The following is a 17,223-nucleotide window of genomic DNA, read 5'->3' as shown; positions in this document are numbered from 1 at the left end:
ACAGCGTTGGGGGGTGCGTGCCCCATTCCCATGTCGAGGGCTGCGCTTCCCTTCTCCAGCAGGCGCTGGGCAGCCCTGGCCTCGGGACGGCCGAGGAGAAGGTGGGACTTCTGTCCGTCCGACACTCGTGTGTCCTGGGTTTTCTAATTAAGGACAGTTTCTTCATATAGATTCACAGAATGGTTTGGGCTTGAAGGGGCGTTAAACACCATCCAGTTCCAGACCCCTGCCCTGGGCAGGGACACCTGTCACCAGCCCAGGGTGCTCCAAGCCCCGTCCAACCCGGCCTCGGACACTTCCAGAGCTGAGGCACTCACAGATTCCCTGGGCAACCTGGGCCAGGGTCTCACCACCCTCACAGGGAAGAATTTCTTCCTAACACCTAATCTAAATCTCCCCTTTGTCACTTTGAGACCACTGCCCCTTGTCCTCTCTCAGCCTGGACTCCCAGGGAGATGCTCCGAGCCCCAGGTCATCTTCACGGCCTCCTCGGGACCTGCTCCAACAGGCACGTGTCCTTCTTAGGCTGCGTCCTTCTTATACCTAAGAGAGAACAGAGCTTGGGTTTGCAGTTCAGGCTGTAAGAACCTCTGGACTGTGCAGAGATCAGAACCTCACCAGCGCCAAGGTTTGCCTGGATCTGTACAGCAACACTTGCAGGAAAGGTATTTATTCCACTTTATTTTGTTTGCCAATAGGAAGTGTATTTTTAGACATAAAATTTCTCAGAATGGATATATGTAAAGCCTTTTCTTGATGTGAGCTGAAGTCACGTTTTTGTTCCGAACTCAGTCTGGAATGATTTGGTCTGGCCTTGTTATGATGTACCCGAGATGCTGGAAACATAAGCAAAACCATCGATGGTATTTGAGATGACTTTATGTAAAACAATAAACCCCTGCAGCCTGCTTTAGGCGTATTGAAGGGCTGGCAAAATGTGTGTTCTTCTGCAGATGGAGAGGGCTAGTTGTGAGACTTTGCTGCTTTAGCTATGTCTTGTATATTAATTTTTCTCTGAATTAGAGCCCCAGTACTCCACTGTAAGTTAGCAATGAATTTGACCGTGACGTGGAGATGACGTCAGGAGGAGGCATGATGGCACCTGCCGATGTGATTCTACAATGACACGGATCTCTGCCACCAGGGTCTGTAACCAGCAACAAAGGCAACGGGCCACGGCCTCTCTGGATGGCCCGTTCCTCACGTCAGCGTTGTCTTGGTCATGTTATGGGCATGTGCGCAAAACCAGATCTAGTTTTTGTGGTTTATCGAGTTGTGATAGGGCATTTATTTGGACCGTGATAAAGGAAATGGTGTTTCAGAGGGGCTGTGAAACAGGAGTGCTGGGTGCTCTGGTCAAATACTGTATCTGTGGTAGGTTTTTAATTTATTACAGCATCACTGGGGACATGCTTGTGCTCAAGGACAGCGCTTCTCGCAAAGAGGGTACATTACAGGAGACAGAAGAGACCATTGCACCCAACGGTTCGGGTTCTTGGCAAAATGCCTTTTGGAAATTATTTTCAAACTGGGTTTTATTTTAAATTGTAATGAGAGGTATCGTGTCAGTAGCCTCGGTTTAAAATATTTTCCTGCTTGAACTGGCAACTGCTTTCCTGCCTTGGAGGGTATTAAAAAATAATTAGTAGTTTCTCTAGTTAATAAAGAAATAAGCAAGCAATTCAAAAAATGTACTCAGTTGGCGTGTGCGGCCGAGTGTTTACATTGTTCTCGTTGCTGGCAGATAAGAGTGAGGCCCCGATGGTGATGACATTGAGGAGCGGTTCTCCGCTGGTGGTTGGGTGATACTACTCGACCAGATAAGTCCCTTTTAAGAATATGGTGGTTCAATACTAAAGTGACTTAGGCTGGATTTACAGTGGACTTGCTGTTGGTGCTAGTTTAATTTGCATTTTTTAGAAGAATTTAGCCTTCAGCAGAACTGGGCTGGGGACAGTTTGGGACTAGATGTGGTCGAGGCTGATCAGCTGAAGCTCTCGTGCACTGGGAATGACGAGTAATTTGAGTTGCTCGAAGTATTTGTCTCTTATCTCACTAGAGGTTTGAGGTTTTTTAAATAATGTGAAGTAACAGGAAGGCAGGATATTTTTTTTAATAATATTATAGTGTTAGATCCAGCGTTCGGGGGGTGTGCATGGTCTGCCTTGTCTCAGGGAAGTTTTGTAGGAAAAAAACCTGTAACTGTTACCACACCTGACTTTTAGTAAAGTTTGAACCTTGAGCCTGAACTAAAAGTGTCTGGTAAATGATTAACACAGAAATGGCTTTGGTTAAACAACTTGATTTCTACACAATGGTGCCTGCATCTTCTTTCCTTTGAGTCTTTCCATTTTACCCCCTTGACCGGAAACGATAAATATATCTATACCATCAAAATTAAATTATATATAAATAGTTTCTGAAAGTGCGTGGGAATGGAACTCAGTACCCTTAAGTAAATAACACCTTGCCTCCCAAAATAAAATTCAGTTGAAGTTTTTACAAATTTGGAACCCTTTAAATTTTTGAATTTTTTTCGTCTGTCATCTTGGCTTCTGGACTTTTTTTTTAAAATCGAGATAAGAATCAGAGTTTAAAAACATTTCTGCAAATAACTGAAAGGTAACTTTTTATTATTACATTATCTCTGAGCGTAATTTCCCTTCCTTACCTCTTCCTTAGGAAGTGGTTGTTTGTCTTTTACTACATATAACTGTATAGGTTAAAGATACTTATATTAAACGTTGGGCCGGTTTGTTGTAGCTCTTGCAGGAGTCCTTATGCACTGTAATCCCTCCTGTTCTCCACATTTCGGGGAAGCAAAATTGTGTTTTCTGCACCCAGGGGCCTGGCAGTGTCTGGCAGCTCCTCACAGCTGGTAAACAGTGGCCTTATCGGATAGAGCCAGGCTCGAAAAGATATGCCAGGAGCCCAGATTAGATTGCCAGCCTCTGCTTTATTAATCAAGGTAATAATTTATTTTTAGTTTTGTAACTCATATCATCTGTTTTCTTTCTCATATTACATTTCCTATGGTACTGGTACAGAGAATGAGCCCTGTTTAAAAATTAAAGGTGATTGAAGATTTTCAGTGGAATGTGCTTGGCGCTACCCTGGTTTCTGTGACAGCTGATGAATGTTTCCTTGAACACGCTTTTGTCAGAAATTCGTAAGGTATAAAGAGTTTAATTTTTGTTTCTAAATGAGCTGTCTTCAAAACTATGCCTAGAAAGGTGTTTCCATCTTTCTCTGGTTTTAATCCCCTAAATAAGGAATATATAACCTGAGAGCTGCATTTCATTAAAAGTCATAGGCTCCCAGCCCGTGTTTAAACTGAGATTTTTTTGTATAAGAAAAGGGACTACTGGCCTAGAACTCTTTAAGAGAAAATAAGGCAACTTGCAGTAGCTTTTGACTGACTGGTGATTACTGGTTTTAATAGGGGGCATTGGTTTTGAGGTGTTGATTTTCTTTATTTTTTTTCCTGCATATGACCCTATGTATGGAGAAACAATTCATTTTTTTTCCAAAAGGATCAGTAAGAAGGATGGTAAAGAAAAAAAAAAAACACAAAACAAATAAAACCAAACCTCCCACCACAACAAACCCTACCCGACACATCCTGAGCTGCCTTCAGAAGGCAGGAGCTCTGAAAAGGCTGCCTTGGGGTTCACTGAGCGCCACCACCAAGGGGCTGCAGGGGATTTGCACCACAGAATCACAGGATGCTGGGGCTGGAAGGGACCTCCAGAGATCATCTAGTCCAACCCCTCTGCCAGAGCAGGCAGGAACGCGTCCAGGTGGGTTGGAAAGTCTCCAGAGCAGGAGACTCCACACCCTCTCTGGGCAGCCTGGGCCAGGGCTCCGGCACCCGCACAGCCAACAAGTTTCTCCTCAGGTTCAGGTGGAACTTCCCATGTTCTAACTCAAACCCATTATTCCTTGTTCTATTGCTGAGCACCACTTGAGAAGAGATGTTCAAGTCCCTTCATCATCCTCAGAGCTCTCCGTTGGACTCGGAGAGCTCTGAGGATGATGAAGGGAGTAGGTCCCAAGGAGACTCCGCACCCTCTCTGGGCAGCCTGGGCCAGGGCTCCGGCACCCGCACAGCCAACAAGTTTCTCCTCATGCTGAGCTGGAACTTCCCATGTTCTAGCATATACCCATTACTCCTTGTCCTATTGCTGGACACCGCTGAAGAGAGACTGGTCCCTTCTTCTTGACCCCCACCCCTCAGATATTTCTCTACATTCGTAAATCCCCTCCCAGCCATCTCCTTTCAAGGCCGAGCAGCCCCAGTTCTCTCAGTCTCTCTTCACAGGAGAATCCTTGACTTCCTTAACCATGAGCTTTCTGTCCTGCAAACCCACATCCCTGAGCTTCTCTCAGATGTTTTTTTCACCAGAGGGGCTGGAACCGTGCGAACGGCAGCTCCCGTGGGTACAGTATTCCTTCCTAGAATGCCACTGCACCAAGGAACGCAGACGTGCTTTGTGGAAATCAGGCTCAGCGTGTAATGAAAGATGCGTGTTTGAAAGGACATCAAACAAATACGGCTGGATTGAATTACATCCTGCCATTGCTTGCATGCTGAGTTCTGGGTTCAGCAAGCTCGGTATATTGTTAGAGCTTTCTGCTCTTTAAAAGAAGACAGATTGATGAAGAAGCACGGAAAAGCCATCGTAGGGGTCGTTGGCAGGAGTGCAGCTAGTGATGGGTGTCAGCCTCTCGGGACAGTAATCGAGTGGAAGCGTTACAGCATTTCACAAATATTTTCTGAGCACGGAGGAGTGATGTGATGGACCCAAGTTCTTGTCCAAGTTCTGGACAGAAATGTTCTTTCCTGGGTGGGCTTTTTTCTTCCTTTTGTTCCCCAAGGTTGACTCACTATACTTTGTTCCCACTACCAGCCTTTGCCTCTGAAGCCTTCCCACAAGGCTTGTTCTGGTTTTCCTCTTCTCTCCTTCTTCCCACAGCTATTCCAGCATCTTCGAGCTGTTTCGATGTTCTTGTCTGGTTTTTAATTTTTTCCTCTAGGTGAGATACAGGTCACCTTCTCCCCTAGCTCGTATCAGATGCTGGTTTTTGGGAGGGTCTAAGTGTAACTTGGGTCACTGTGTGCGTGCAGTACCTCGTTTTTTTCTTCTAACACACGCGGTTTCCAATTGCTCTCTGGGAATGGAGGTGACATGTTCAAAAGTAAAGCTTCCCAGGTGTTGGGGCGCTTTACTTTGGGCTGGAATTCTAAGGCGTTTGAGAACTATTGTGTGTTGTTTGCAGGATTTTTTTTGCTGTGCGACCAAATCTGGTCAGACTTTGTGAGGAGAGGAAAAGGGGTTTTGCCTGCCAAAGCCAGCCCGCATCGCAGCGTTAGGCCCCCGTGAGGGCACGTGGATGTTGTGCAGAGTTCCTGAGGAAGGCACCCGAGTGTTGAAAAAAGTGTTATTTTCTAGCTTCGTCTGGAAACTGGCTGGAACCCTCTTGGACAAAATTGTCTGTGAGAATCGCTTCCAGTTAAACATGCAGTATGGAAATGGCATTTTAAAAGTTTAAAGCTTTGTAAAGAAGACCTCAAAGAAACGGGCCTTATCAGGGGAGGTGTTGAGGCCGCTCTGCGCAGGTGACACCTTGGGTTTGGGCTGTGAGGGTGACACAAGCTGAGTGAGATTGGCCTTCCAACTTTGGCACAACCTCTGTTGCTCCTGCCCTTATGATTAGAAGCAGCTTGAAGGTGATTATGATAGATTGTTTATTGTTCTAAGTGGGGTTTTTTTTTTCAGTTAAAGAACAAACCCTTTGTTTGTTGATGGCCTGTGTGTTCACATGGGAAAACCAGATCCTAAATGAGGAGTAGATATTCTTCTCCTAAAACGCCGGGGTGAAACGGTCACGTGTTACTGTGAATATATATCAATATGTGCCTTAATTTGCACAACTTCTTGCATGATAGTGTCCGAGTAGACAACTGTGGTGATACTGGAAATGAAGTTCTTGCAGGGAACTGCAGACTGTAGGGAACGTGACAGTAATGAAACCAGTATGAAATGGGAGCGTGCTTTAAGAGTCGCTTTTAAAGGCTAGGATAATTGTGCAAGAAACTTGGCTTTGGAAATGTGTGAGGGGTGGTATGGTGACCTGGTCAAATAGGCTGTGAAAAATCCATCCAGCTGTGCTTACGTTTTCAAAAACCCGTTTAACTCTTTCAGAGTCTGGTGAACTTTGTCTGCAAAACTGTCCTGTGGAAGGCAATCCATTCCTTGCAGTTAGGAACGTGATGTTTGCCAGCATCCCATAGATCTTAACTAAAAGTATTTTTATGCTTTTCTCATTTTTTTTTTTAGCCCTGGAATGAGATCAGATGTAGGCGCTTCTCCGTCCGCAAGCTCGGCGACCACGGGACCACCTCCCAAGCTTTGTCTGGTTTGCTCTGACGAGGCCTCTGGCTGTCACTATGGGGTTCTTACCTGTGGCAGCTGCAAAGTGTTCTTCAAAAGAGCTGTAGAGGGTAAGACATGTTTTGATGAATTTGCTGTTCAAAAATGTAGATTCTGCATCGATACCATCCACATTCAAAACCAGCCTATTGAACAGAATCCATATTTTTGCTATCAACCTCCTGGAAAATCCCATCCATTGTATCACTGATCTTTCCATAGGAAATAACATTGATAATGGTGTATTATCTGAAGCTTCAATTCCATTTACATTTATAAAATGCTCCCATTCACTCAGAGTGTAAAAGGGTGTATTGTTGTCTTGGCTTTTTGTTTCTTTCCTTTTCTTTGGCCATTGTTTTTGTTTGTGTGTTCTGTATTTGTCTGTGCATTGGGTTTGTGAAGTTAATGGGTTTTAAGTTTAAGGTTAACTGTTCTGTGTATAAAACTGTATGTGACACCTGATAAACCTGTTGTGTGTGAGGTTAGGATAGCTTTACATTTTTTCCTATAAGCAGTGTTGATTAAATTACAAATGTGTCTGGGGGTGTTATTGGCAGGGGTATCGAGGTAACAGAAAAGTGTGGGGATTTGGATCGTCAGGTTTTCTCTTTAATCACAGAAAGAAAATAATTCTGGACAAGAGAGGTGGTAGAAGAGTAAATGTGGATCTGTGGTGTCTCTGGCAGAGGAAGTGATCTGTGGGTCTGGGGCTGTGGCTGGTTTGTAACGCGCCAGGGACTGCCTCAGTGGCTGACTCCTCCTTCAGTGTCAGAGAGCTGCAGAAAATGTAAGAGCCTTCGAAAGGAGAGCGCTTCCTCTGCTCTGCAGTTACGTCACTCTTAGCTGCAGCCTGACAGGGTTTCCTGTCTCGTGCCTTCTTCACGCAGCCGGTACTGGGTATTCTGAAGTGAGTCCGACTGCCAGTGTTCGCTAACGTTTTTGCACGTTTTGCTGGAGAAGAGGGAAGGCTGTTTTGACAAAGCCAAGCCGCCGCGCAGTCTGTCGGAAGAAGCGCTTTCTCCCGATTCCCGGCTCGCTGGATGCAGTGGGGAGCTTCGTGGACGAGCAGAGCCTCTCGGAGGGATCAGAAAAGTCAAGTTCCTATCGTAGGTGTTTGCTAGTCACTCGGGGAAAGGATGTCAGTTCTGTGGGAAGCTGGAGCTGTTTCTGAAGTACAACAAGAAACAACACGGTCCCAAGTGCCAAACACTGAGGGACTTGAGCTCCCCCTGACTCCTACCACCTCCTGCCTGAAGCTGCACTTGCATTTCAAGCCAAGCTCCTTGTTTGAAGTGAAAAATCATCTCTATCTTTTGATTAAAATAAGGTCACTGTGTATCCCTCAGAAGTATTATATAGCAGCTGGATATATGTCATAGTGATGGCTTTGACACATCCTCCAGCTTAAACAGATCTCAAAAGTATCGACACATGAAGAAATAAAGCCAGTAATTCCTTTTGGTCAGTGATGCATCTTTCCACATTTTATATTATTAATGTTAAAAATGCAAGCAGACTTGTAGCTGAAAGCTGCAATAAATTTCTCAAGGTTTAGCTCTGCTTTCATTTTGATTGTTCCACAGATTACCCCAACCTTACCCATTCTGGTTAGGTACTGTCAGTGTTCACTGGAGCTTGCCCAGGATCTGTTAGTTCTAGTACTCGCTTTAAGGAACAAATACTTTGGGTTTATGTCTGTTGCATTTTTGTTATTAGGAACACATGTAAAAAGGATCTGTTTCCGCTATATCCTTTTTATTAGTAGCTGCCAGGTACCTGTTCGTGTACAGATCAGGCTGACTCCACACATGGTCATCCAGCTTGAAACCCTTTGTTTTCACCTGTATCTACACACATGCATATTGTCACAGAACTGGTCACAGAAACAGAAAGTATGAGTATTTAGAAAATCAATATAAAGTGTATTTCTTTCAGCGAAGGGTAGAACTGGAGGAGAAGAGGAAGGATGAAAGTGGGACAGGAACCGTATATTTATATGCGGTTCTTCACACAAACAGACCTTTCTTCAGGAGCTCAGGGTGGCCAAAGCCATCTTGTTCTAGTTCTTATTTTTGTGGTGTTTCGGAGCCCTCGTGATTCAGTTTCTCTGGTGCCAGAACCGTCCCTGCTCACCTCCCCGTGTGTTACCCCCACCCTCCTGCCAGCCCAGATCTTCACCACTCCTCCGCTTCCTCGCCTCGCTTCAGATCCTCACACCTCCCCTCCACTTCAGATTCCCCCACACCTCTGCCTCCTGCTGTGCTCCAGATTGTCCCAGTTCCTCAGCATTTCTAACTCCGGCTCCCCAAAATCCTTTGTCTGCAATTTCTAACCTTTATACACACCGACATGCTCAAGTGAGCAAAATCTCCTTCAGTCTCCTCGTGCTTCAGAGCCCCGGGCGCTGGCTTGTCCCGCGGGTGCCGGGACGTCGAGGAGGACCCGGCCTCTCAGTAAGGTTCTTCTCTCTGCATAAATCCCCTCAGAAACACCCCTGTTTGCTCACTACCGGTGTCTGCTAGTGCGTTGTTAGTGAAGTATCTTCGGGTTTTGAGCAGCCAAAGTATCTGAAAGGCATTCCCCGGGCACCCAGCGTGTCCTCTGGCAGCAGTCAGACCCGGAGCAGAGGGTGGCATCAGCTTCCCTTCATTTTTCCACAGAGTGTTCACGTGACAGGAAAGCTTTAATACAAAATCTTTAATGTAATGCCATACAGAGAAGCAGTGCAGCTCTCGCCTGAAGAAGGCAGGAATGGGCAGGTGGTAAATACAAAAAACCAAACGGTGCCTTCATGGAGACGAAGCTCTTTGTTAGGGAAAAAATGGAACAGCTCAGGCAGTTCTACACCCAAAGCATCTGCGTTGACTGTGTGAAACCATGGTCTCAGTGGAGACCTTTGTGAGACATGAAATTGTAGTCTCTGTTCTACTACAGGGACGACAAATACTCATCGGTTCATGTTCTCTGTGTGTGTGGGTTTGTTTGTTCCATGTGTACTATGGCAGTTTGCTAACGGCAAACAGAGTCGTCGATCTCCTCTCTAAGTTGTCTTAGCCCAAAGATCGTACTAGTGTCAGTCAGACTTCTTCTTGTTCAAAGGAAAAAGTTGGAGGAGTTCATTCAGAAACCGTGCAGGGTTTCCTTGGAATGTAACTCGAACCACTTCGCTAGAAACGTTTGACCGAAGCCGTTGGAATGGACTCTGCTTACCCATCATGTTTGTCAGCTGACTTGAAACCAATTCCTTAACCGAGCTCCTTTTTCTGTGAGAAGAGTCTTAGACTCCACGGTTAATAACTCAGTATTTGGAAAATATGTTTGTTTCTCTCAACATTATACTTTCAGGACTTTGCAGTGTATAAGCCTGGGCTGCAGCTTTCTGCTCTCTAAGGAAACATGTTTCTTGATCCTTGTCTGGGAGCAGGAGATACGTTTTAGTAATAACTTTCTCTAAATAAGTTAGATTGAGACATTTATTTTTATAATTCAAATAATTAAGAATATATACTATTGCTCTGCTCTTAACAGGCAAGAAATACGGTTATTTTAGGTACTCCAAGTTGTCATATTTCTAGGGTCAGTTTTGCTCTGAGTCTGGGAATCCATAGAAGTGTCTGAGAACTTGGCTTGTCCCGTTCAGACTCAAGGAGGAGGCTTCATGTCTTTCAAAATGATGAAAGCTGTGTCTCTGTGTCGGTAGAAATGTTTACACGTGTACTTCCAAAGTGTGTTTATGAACATTATTTACTCTCTTGTGAAACTATTTAGGGAAATTGGAAACATGCTGTAGAAGATAACTGGGAAATGTAAGAGAAAAATAGTTTTAAAAATAGAGTTTGTCTGATGTTAACAAATAGAAAATGTGATTTCTACCTAGATTGATTGGCTTTGGTGTCTAAATATGAGAAATGTGTTTGGTGTATAGATCTGTGGAATCATATGGATACTGATCTGATTTTTGCAAGAAATTAAGTAAAGATATTATGAAGTCCCCAGATCCTTAACATTACTGAAAGAATGAACTACTTCATCTCCTGTTGTAATTGTAGAGCTTATGGTTATCTCGTTTGTCTCTGGGAATACAGGGCAGCACAACTATCTGTGTGCCGGGAGAAACGATTGTATTATTGATAAAATTCGGAGGAAAAACTGCCCAGCGTGCCGCTACCGGAAATGTCTTCAAGCTGGCATGAACCTTGAAGGTAAGTTAAAATGTTCAAACCCTTCTATTATTTTTGAGTCCTAGACAATTAAGCTCACGCTGCTTATGGAGCCAAAGCAATTGTTTGAGCAGCACTTTAATACGTTAACAATAAGTACTGCATTTGGTGATGTGTGTGAGCATTTTAATGAAAGTTAAGATTCTTTTTTTTACCCTGAAATTTCCCCTATACTTTCCTGTCTGTATTCTCTTGCTCCGTCTCTCGGTATGTTCAGCAGAAGTGAGTCATACGCAGAAAACGGGGTTATTTTTTATTCCTGTCAGCACATATATCTTGTTGCTTTTTCACGGAATCGGAGGCAGCAGAACTCCAGGAGCGCTCCTCTGGGGAGCTGGGATGCCTGCCCGCCGTCACTCGGGAGAGTGACCTGACACTGAAACACAGACGAGAGGAAAGCCCAGAGACACAGACCTAAAGTTTCTTCAGACTGAAGAAAAAAGAAATTATTTTTGTTCAGGCGGTGGATTCTTCTTAAATGTCCATCAGAATGTCTCGGGAAAAGATAGGTGAAATAAATACCTTTAAATGCCGCAGTGCATCTGTGTTCTCTGCCGAGTCCTGGGTGGCTTAGGAGAAACTGAAGACCACATCAACTCGAAATTTAGCAGCAGTTGTAAAGTGGCATAAAACATTTTTATTAGTGTCAGCGATGTTTTACGCTTGATACTTTTTCCTTGAGCTGCAGAGATTAATACAGCACTTAGTCACATAGTTATCGTGGTGATATTTCTATAACCAGAATCGTCAGGTAAGATAAACATGTCATAAACCTGCTTGTCAGGTACAAATAGGAACAGTTTCATTTGAGTCAGTGATAATATCCTTTTGGTCAAATGTAGATGGTGAATCACGTTGCAGAGCTAGGTGGTACACCTGGGGGAGTCTGTGTTAGCACGTCCTTTCTTCCTCCTCTGCTTCCAACCTCTCCCAGGAGGACGAAGCACTTTTCTTTCTGCACTGCACATGGCTCTACCTGCCCCTTCCTTCAGAGCAAGGCTGGGGAGGAGGGGAGAAAAGCTCGTCTGGGAAGAAAAAACGCAAAAGGATAGCCTGAAATGTTTGAAATGTTTCCCCGCCCGTGACACGGTCACAAGCACATCCCTTCCGTAGGGACTCGCCGGGAAGAGTGGAGGTCGCGAGTGGGTTGGTCACAGTGTCGCTGTGATCTGCGCGTGGATGCGAGGGTACGTCTCTTAGCGGCCAAAATCTGCAGCGGTGGGTTCTGAAATAAATCCTTGAAGGACGCGAGGCTGTCAGGGAGCGTCTCCCTGGAGCTGGAGTTAGCTTTCGGACACTCCCAGTGAGCTGAACCTTGCAGCTTCAGAGATAATAGCGGGGTAAGTCCCGCTTGCCTCGTCTCGGTGTCTGCCCCTGACTGGGGCCAGCGTGGTCAGTAGCAAGGAGGTGTAAAACCCCACAATTTTCATTTTGAGGTGAAAAAACCCCACTTTTTTTTTTTTTTTTAATACTTGTTTCTATTTTTTCTCCCCATAGTTTTCAAAATGCATATGTCTTATTCACATAGATAAATATATGAATAAATCACCTTGTTATGTACGTGACTCTGATAGGAAGCCTCTCCAATCCTGCACCAGCTAACGTGAACCCTTTTTAAAGCAGACACCACTGTAGCTGTCTCAGGCCCTAGGATGCATTATTAGAGTTGCTTTTCTGCATTAAAAAAAAAAAAATAAATTTAATGATGTCTGATAGTTGCCACTTTTCCACGTGTTGTTTGAAGCCCTTTCAGCTATAGTTAGTTTGCCTAAATTTTGGCACAGAGAGTCCTAGAGAATAGCGGCTTTCTGGAGGATAGATGCTGTTACACAAGTTATTGGAAAAAAGGTGTGGGGGGCGAAACTTTTATGGCTGAGAAGGAAAAAAGATCTAGAAACTCAGCAGTGCAAAAATGGAAGAACCCAAGGTAGTGCGAAGCAGCGAAAAACAACCCTGAAAATGATGATTATCAGACAGATCCGAACAGATGGTGAAGATCTCATAGAAAACTGGAAGGCAGCATCAAATGCCGAGCGGTAAAAAAAGAGTTCCTTTCATCTTGGCTATTTTAGGGTCACAGTTCAGGAATTACTGTTATTTAAAAGGTAATTAAATTTGCATGCTTTTTAGACAGTAATATCTCTCTCAAAAAAGTCATCAGTTGCTGCTGCAGTGCCTAAGTCATGGTTCGAAGTAAAGCGGGTAATGAGCAGCTGGAGCTGGAGATCCCCCGGCCCCCTCCTCAGCCTCGCGTGCTGGGAACTTCTTCCATGGGTCTGTTCAGGCACATTTTGATCATCTCCAGGTTTCCAATATCTGCAGTGACTTCCGCTGTTGGGTATTGGGTACCAGACTTATTTTAAAGTCAATGGCATCTACCGTGCGGTGGTTTAATTCTTTCCTGCTCTTCTGCTGAGGCCAAAGAGGTTCCTCGTACACTGGAAACACGGTACTTGGGATCTTCTGTTGCAGGCTGGTTTGCCATCAGTCATAGCTTTGGCATTTGTCTGCACCTTTATTTTTTATGTTGCCTGGGTTTTATTGCACGTAGGGGACTGGAAAAACATCTGACTATCAGGCTGCAGGTGCCAGAGGTACATAGAGTAGAATAATGGTATTTTTTACTAGAGCCTTTATTCTCTGAATTCTCATTTCTGCTTTCATCGTTAATTGACCCTAGGCATCCTTGGCACCCTTTCCCTTTCTGCTGTTTTTGAAAAAGAGATTTATTGTTGGGGTTTATGCCTGTGAAAAGTCATCTCGTAATTTTTTTGGCCTTTCATGCTGCATTTTATGGTTAAAACTGTCGACAATTTATGTTGGTTTTTTTTTTTTTTCCCCTGCCGTCTTCATTTTGAATTGATTTCAATTTCTTGAAGGTTCTCTTCCCCCTTTTATTCCTCCCTGCCCACCCTGCTCTGTAACTGCGGTGAGGTTTTGTTGTTTTGAGTCCCGTTTTCAGTCTCCGCATGGATCTGGCTGGATTTGGTCTCCGGCGCGGCCGTGGGGACGTTTCCGCACCTCCCGGGCCGGCAAAGTGCCCGCTCAGGTGCACCGACCATCTGCCCACGGGGCAGGAAACGTGGGCGGTCAGATCGGGAGCCTGTCCAGCCTCGCAGGATGCCAAACTGCAGGGGTTTGGGGTTGTTTTGTGGTGGTTTTTTGGAGGGGGAAGGAGGTTGGTTTGTTTTTAACAGAAAACCTTGGATGCTTTTATTGCCGTGCCGAGTTTATCTGTGTGGATCGTCTTCTGTAACTTGCCCTGAGGAGCTGGTTTTAAATTTGTGGTGTGTTTATGCTTGAAAAGAAATTGTAAAGAAATACATTATCTCACCCTTCTTTTTTTGTGATTTACAACTATATATCTAAGTCAGGTCTAGTAGCGTAGCCTAATAAAAATTCTTGCCTATATCTTATCAGATATATTTCTTTTGACTGTAATTTCACTAGGCTTTCTGGGCTGGAAATGCTCCATCCCCAGGTGTCTGTGTTAAACTGAAGGCATCTGCATGTGAATTTTAGTCAAAGCAGTTTGTTTGCCTTTGAGAACAAGGATAATGGGGCAGAACTTGCCAGAACGGTGAAAGGATTTTGGAGCAGCCATTTCAAAATTGAGAGGAGAATAACAAGGAGCTCTTTGCTCCGAGGCAAGAGCTGTTGCCGTTCCCCTATGACAGTCTTGGCAAACGTGGCCGGCATGTCAGCCTTGGGGAGCTGCAGTTTACACAAGGTCCTGAGAGAATTTCTCATCTGCAGCAGTTGGGTTCTGACGTCTCCGTCTTCTCCAGTGGGAGAAGCGGGTCGGGAGGAGGATTTTTGCATGTTGTGATGCTACAGAGCTGGTGCAGTTCTCGTGATTACGGATTCTGAACAGGTCGCTAGAAACTTTGAATGTGAAACCGCACTATGTGATGCTTTTATGTGCTACTGATTTATCTCGGAAGTTCCAGAACAGAAATCAATTATTTAATTGAGACACGGGAAAAGAACCGGGGTTCGTGTTGGTCTCTGTGAAATAGTGCGTTCGGTGCAGCAGACTGCGGCCAGGAGAGCTGGAAGCCAGGCAGGAGGCTCCAGCATTGACAATATGCTAATAAAATCCTTGCTCCAGCTTTTGGTAGTTTACAGTTAACATCTCTGTGTGATGTTTTATTTATTTGGCGAGAGAGTTTTATGGTTTAATTACGCAGCAATGATTTATACGCAAGAGAGTTGGCAAGAGAAAAATCTCCTCCTGCCCGGCATTTGCAAAAAAAAAAAAAAAAAAATGTTTTCCCTGGCTTGAGAGATTTGAGTAACTTCTTACCAGTTAAATGTAGATTTTTTTCCTTTCTTCTACATTGTTTCTCTGCTTAATATTTTAAGGAACTTCTAAAGTGTGCAGTCCTGCAAATGTTTCCAAGCAGGTGTCCTGTTGTCATGTGCAGTTTCACTGAAGTTTTGTGTGATAGGAATGGTGCTGAGTCGCCTGCCTGCAGGCGTCCTTCAGCATTTTGAGACGTGAACATAGACTTGACTGTCATTAAAAGGTAGCACCAACGCACTTTCGCAGGAAGCTGAATTAGAACTGAAGTGAAATTGCTTACAGATTCATGAAAAACGACTGCAAACCTTTCAGCTGCCTGAGCTACGACTGCAGGGAAGCGAGAGCAGCATTTCCTCTGTTGGGTTTTTATTGCGGTGCGGTCACTTTCCATTACCTAACTTACCATTACCTGCCTTACCAAAACTTTCCTAGCTCGCAAAACAAAGAAGAAGATAAAAGGAATCCAGCAGACGAGCGCGACAGGCGCGCGGGACGCTTCGGAAACACCCGGAAACAAGAGCATCGTTCCCGCGTCGCTGCCGCAGCTGACGCCGACGCTGGTGTCGCTGCTGGAGGTGATCGAGCCCGAGGTGCTGTACTCCGGCTACGACAGCTCGCTGCCCGACTCCAGCTGGAGGATCCTCTCCACGCTCAACATGCTGGGAGGGCGGCAGGTTGTGCCCGCCGTCAAGTGGGCGAAGGCGATCCCAGGTAACGCGCGAGCGGGCTTTTCGCCCTGCTCCCTTGGTGTTCGTGTGTTTGCTTTCCTTCGAGGCCTTCACAGATACAGCTGTAGGAACGTCAGGGCTTATTTGTGTCTCGAGTGCTTCCGGAGTGGGAAAGCAGGAAAAAAAAAACCCATGCAAAAATTTATTTCCTGCAATCACAAACGAAGTCATTTTACTTGAACCCTTTGACCATCATGTGTTAAAATGGAAATTTATTTTTAAAAGTAATGCGGAAAACTCTTTTTATTAGCTCTGGCTCCACTGCTGAGATAAGTGGGTTTTTTAATGTTTTTAGCAATGAGGTTCTGTTGACTTTTAAAGACTGGTACTGCTGTGCTGGCCTGTCTGGGTCCGCATTTGGGGATGGTTCTTCTTCTACTACCCCTCAGCGTATCTGTAGGGAATAGAACCATAAGAATGCCAGGTTGGAAGGGACCTCAAGGATCATCTGGTCAGACCTTTCTTGGCAAAAATAGGCATTTGAGCGTCCAGTCCTGGGGTGGAAGTCGAGATGTTTATTTTCTCTCAAGCCCCGTAGCTCCACAATTACACTGTCCCCTGGGGCGCGTGGGAGGTCGGTGGCTATTTTGGCTCCCGGCTGAAGACCCCGTCAGCAGGTGCCGTACGGAAGCAGCGACGTCACATCTCAGCCTGGGCTGTAACACGTGGTGTGGCTTCAGCAGAGGCCAGGGCCCGACGTAAAGCTGCAGACCTGTTTATTCCCGACAGAAGGCAGACTGGTGTTTTTCTCCCTTTCGCTTCGAGTCAGCACGGTTAGCTACCGGCTTCCAAAACACCCAGCAAAACCACCTCCAGAATACATGTGTTGCCCAAGAGTAGCATCGCATAACAGGTCTGCCAAAAAAAAAAAAAGTCTGATAATGAAAATGCTGAGTCAGAACAGGGTCTCTTTTGAGATACGGGAAATAAGTTAACAGTAGGAAAGAGAGGCCAGTAAACAAACTCAAATATGTATTTTGGAGTAGAATAAAGAGATTCGTCTCTCTGTCAGGGCTTTTCTGCAACGAGGAATTACGTGGAATTAGCTGAGGTCTGCATTAGGAGAAGTTTCATGTGGTCACACTTTCTTCTGGGACAAGTCTTGAGAAGACCATCTGGTATTCACAAATACAAATTTAGATACCACTTTTAGAAACCAGATCTGTGTTCGTAATCTCTTCTGAACAGTTTCCCTAATTAGACAAACCCTGCAGGTTGGTGTATACACTGTTAATGAAAACGCCAGTCTTGTCATCAATTATTATACTCATGGGAGCTATTCTTGTAATTTTTTAATCTTTTCTTTTCTGTTTTTGGTTGCTAAGGTGGTTCTTCGTGAGTATTTAGTTTGTATACGTTTCTGCTTTGTACACCATCAGGCATACTACCAGTAAGCCAGCACTGGTTGCCAAACCCTTTAGTTGGGATTTCAAAACAACCTTTTCCTGAGGAGGGTTTGAGCAAAGATTTCAAGGTCTGACCCAGTCAGTTTGAAATAACTTTGAAACACTTTTTTTCTGTTTTACCAGCGG

General features: G+C 44.8%; 1 protein-coding gene across 1 annotated transcript in view; it reads left to right on the top strand.

Moving 5' to 3' along the window:
- The window catches only part of LOC104272555 (glucocorticoid receptor-like), a 34,804-nt gene that overhangs the window by 5,947 nt on the left and 11,634 nt on the right, over positions 1 to 17,223 (top strand). Inside the window, exons 2-4 of the mRNA XM_009867577.1 lie at positions 6,342 to 6,505; positions 10,523 to 10,639; positions 15,396 to 15,674. Coding sequence (XP_009865879.1) covers positions 6,342 to 6,505; positions 10,523 to 10,639; positions 15,396 to 15,674 — 560 coding nt within the window. The remainder of the gene's footprint in view (positions 1 to 6,341; positions 6,506 to 10,522; positions 10,640 to 15,395; positions 15,675 to 17,223) is intronic.

The sequence above is a fragment of the Apaloderma vittatum genome, unplaced genomic scaffold, assembly GCF_000703405.1.
Source record: "Apaloderma vittatum isolate BGI_N311 unplaced genomic scaffold, ASM70340v1 scaffold20254, whole genome shotgun sequence".
Lineage (NCBI taxonomy): Eukaryota > Metazoa > Chordata > Aves > Trogoniformes > Trogonidae > Apaloderma > Apaloderma vittatum.
The sequence above is the reverse complement of the archived record's forward strand: the minus strand, read 5'-3'. Positions and strand labels throughout refer to the sequence as shown.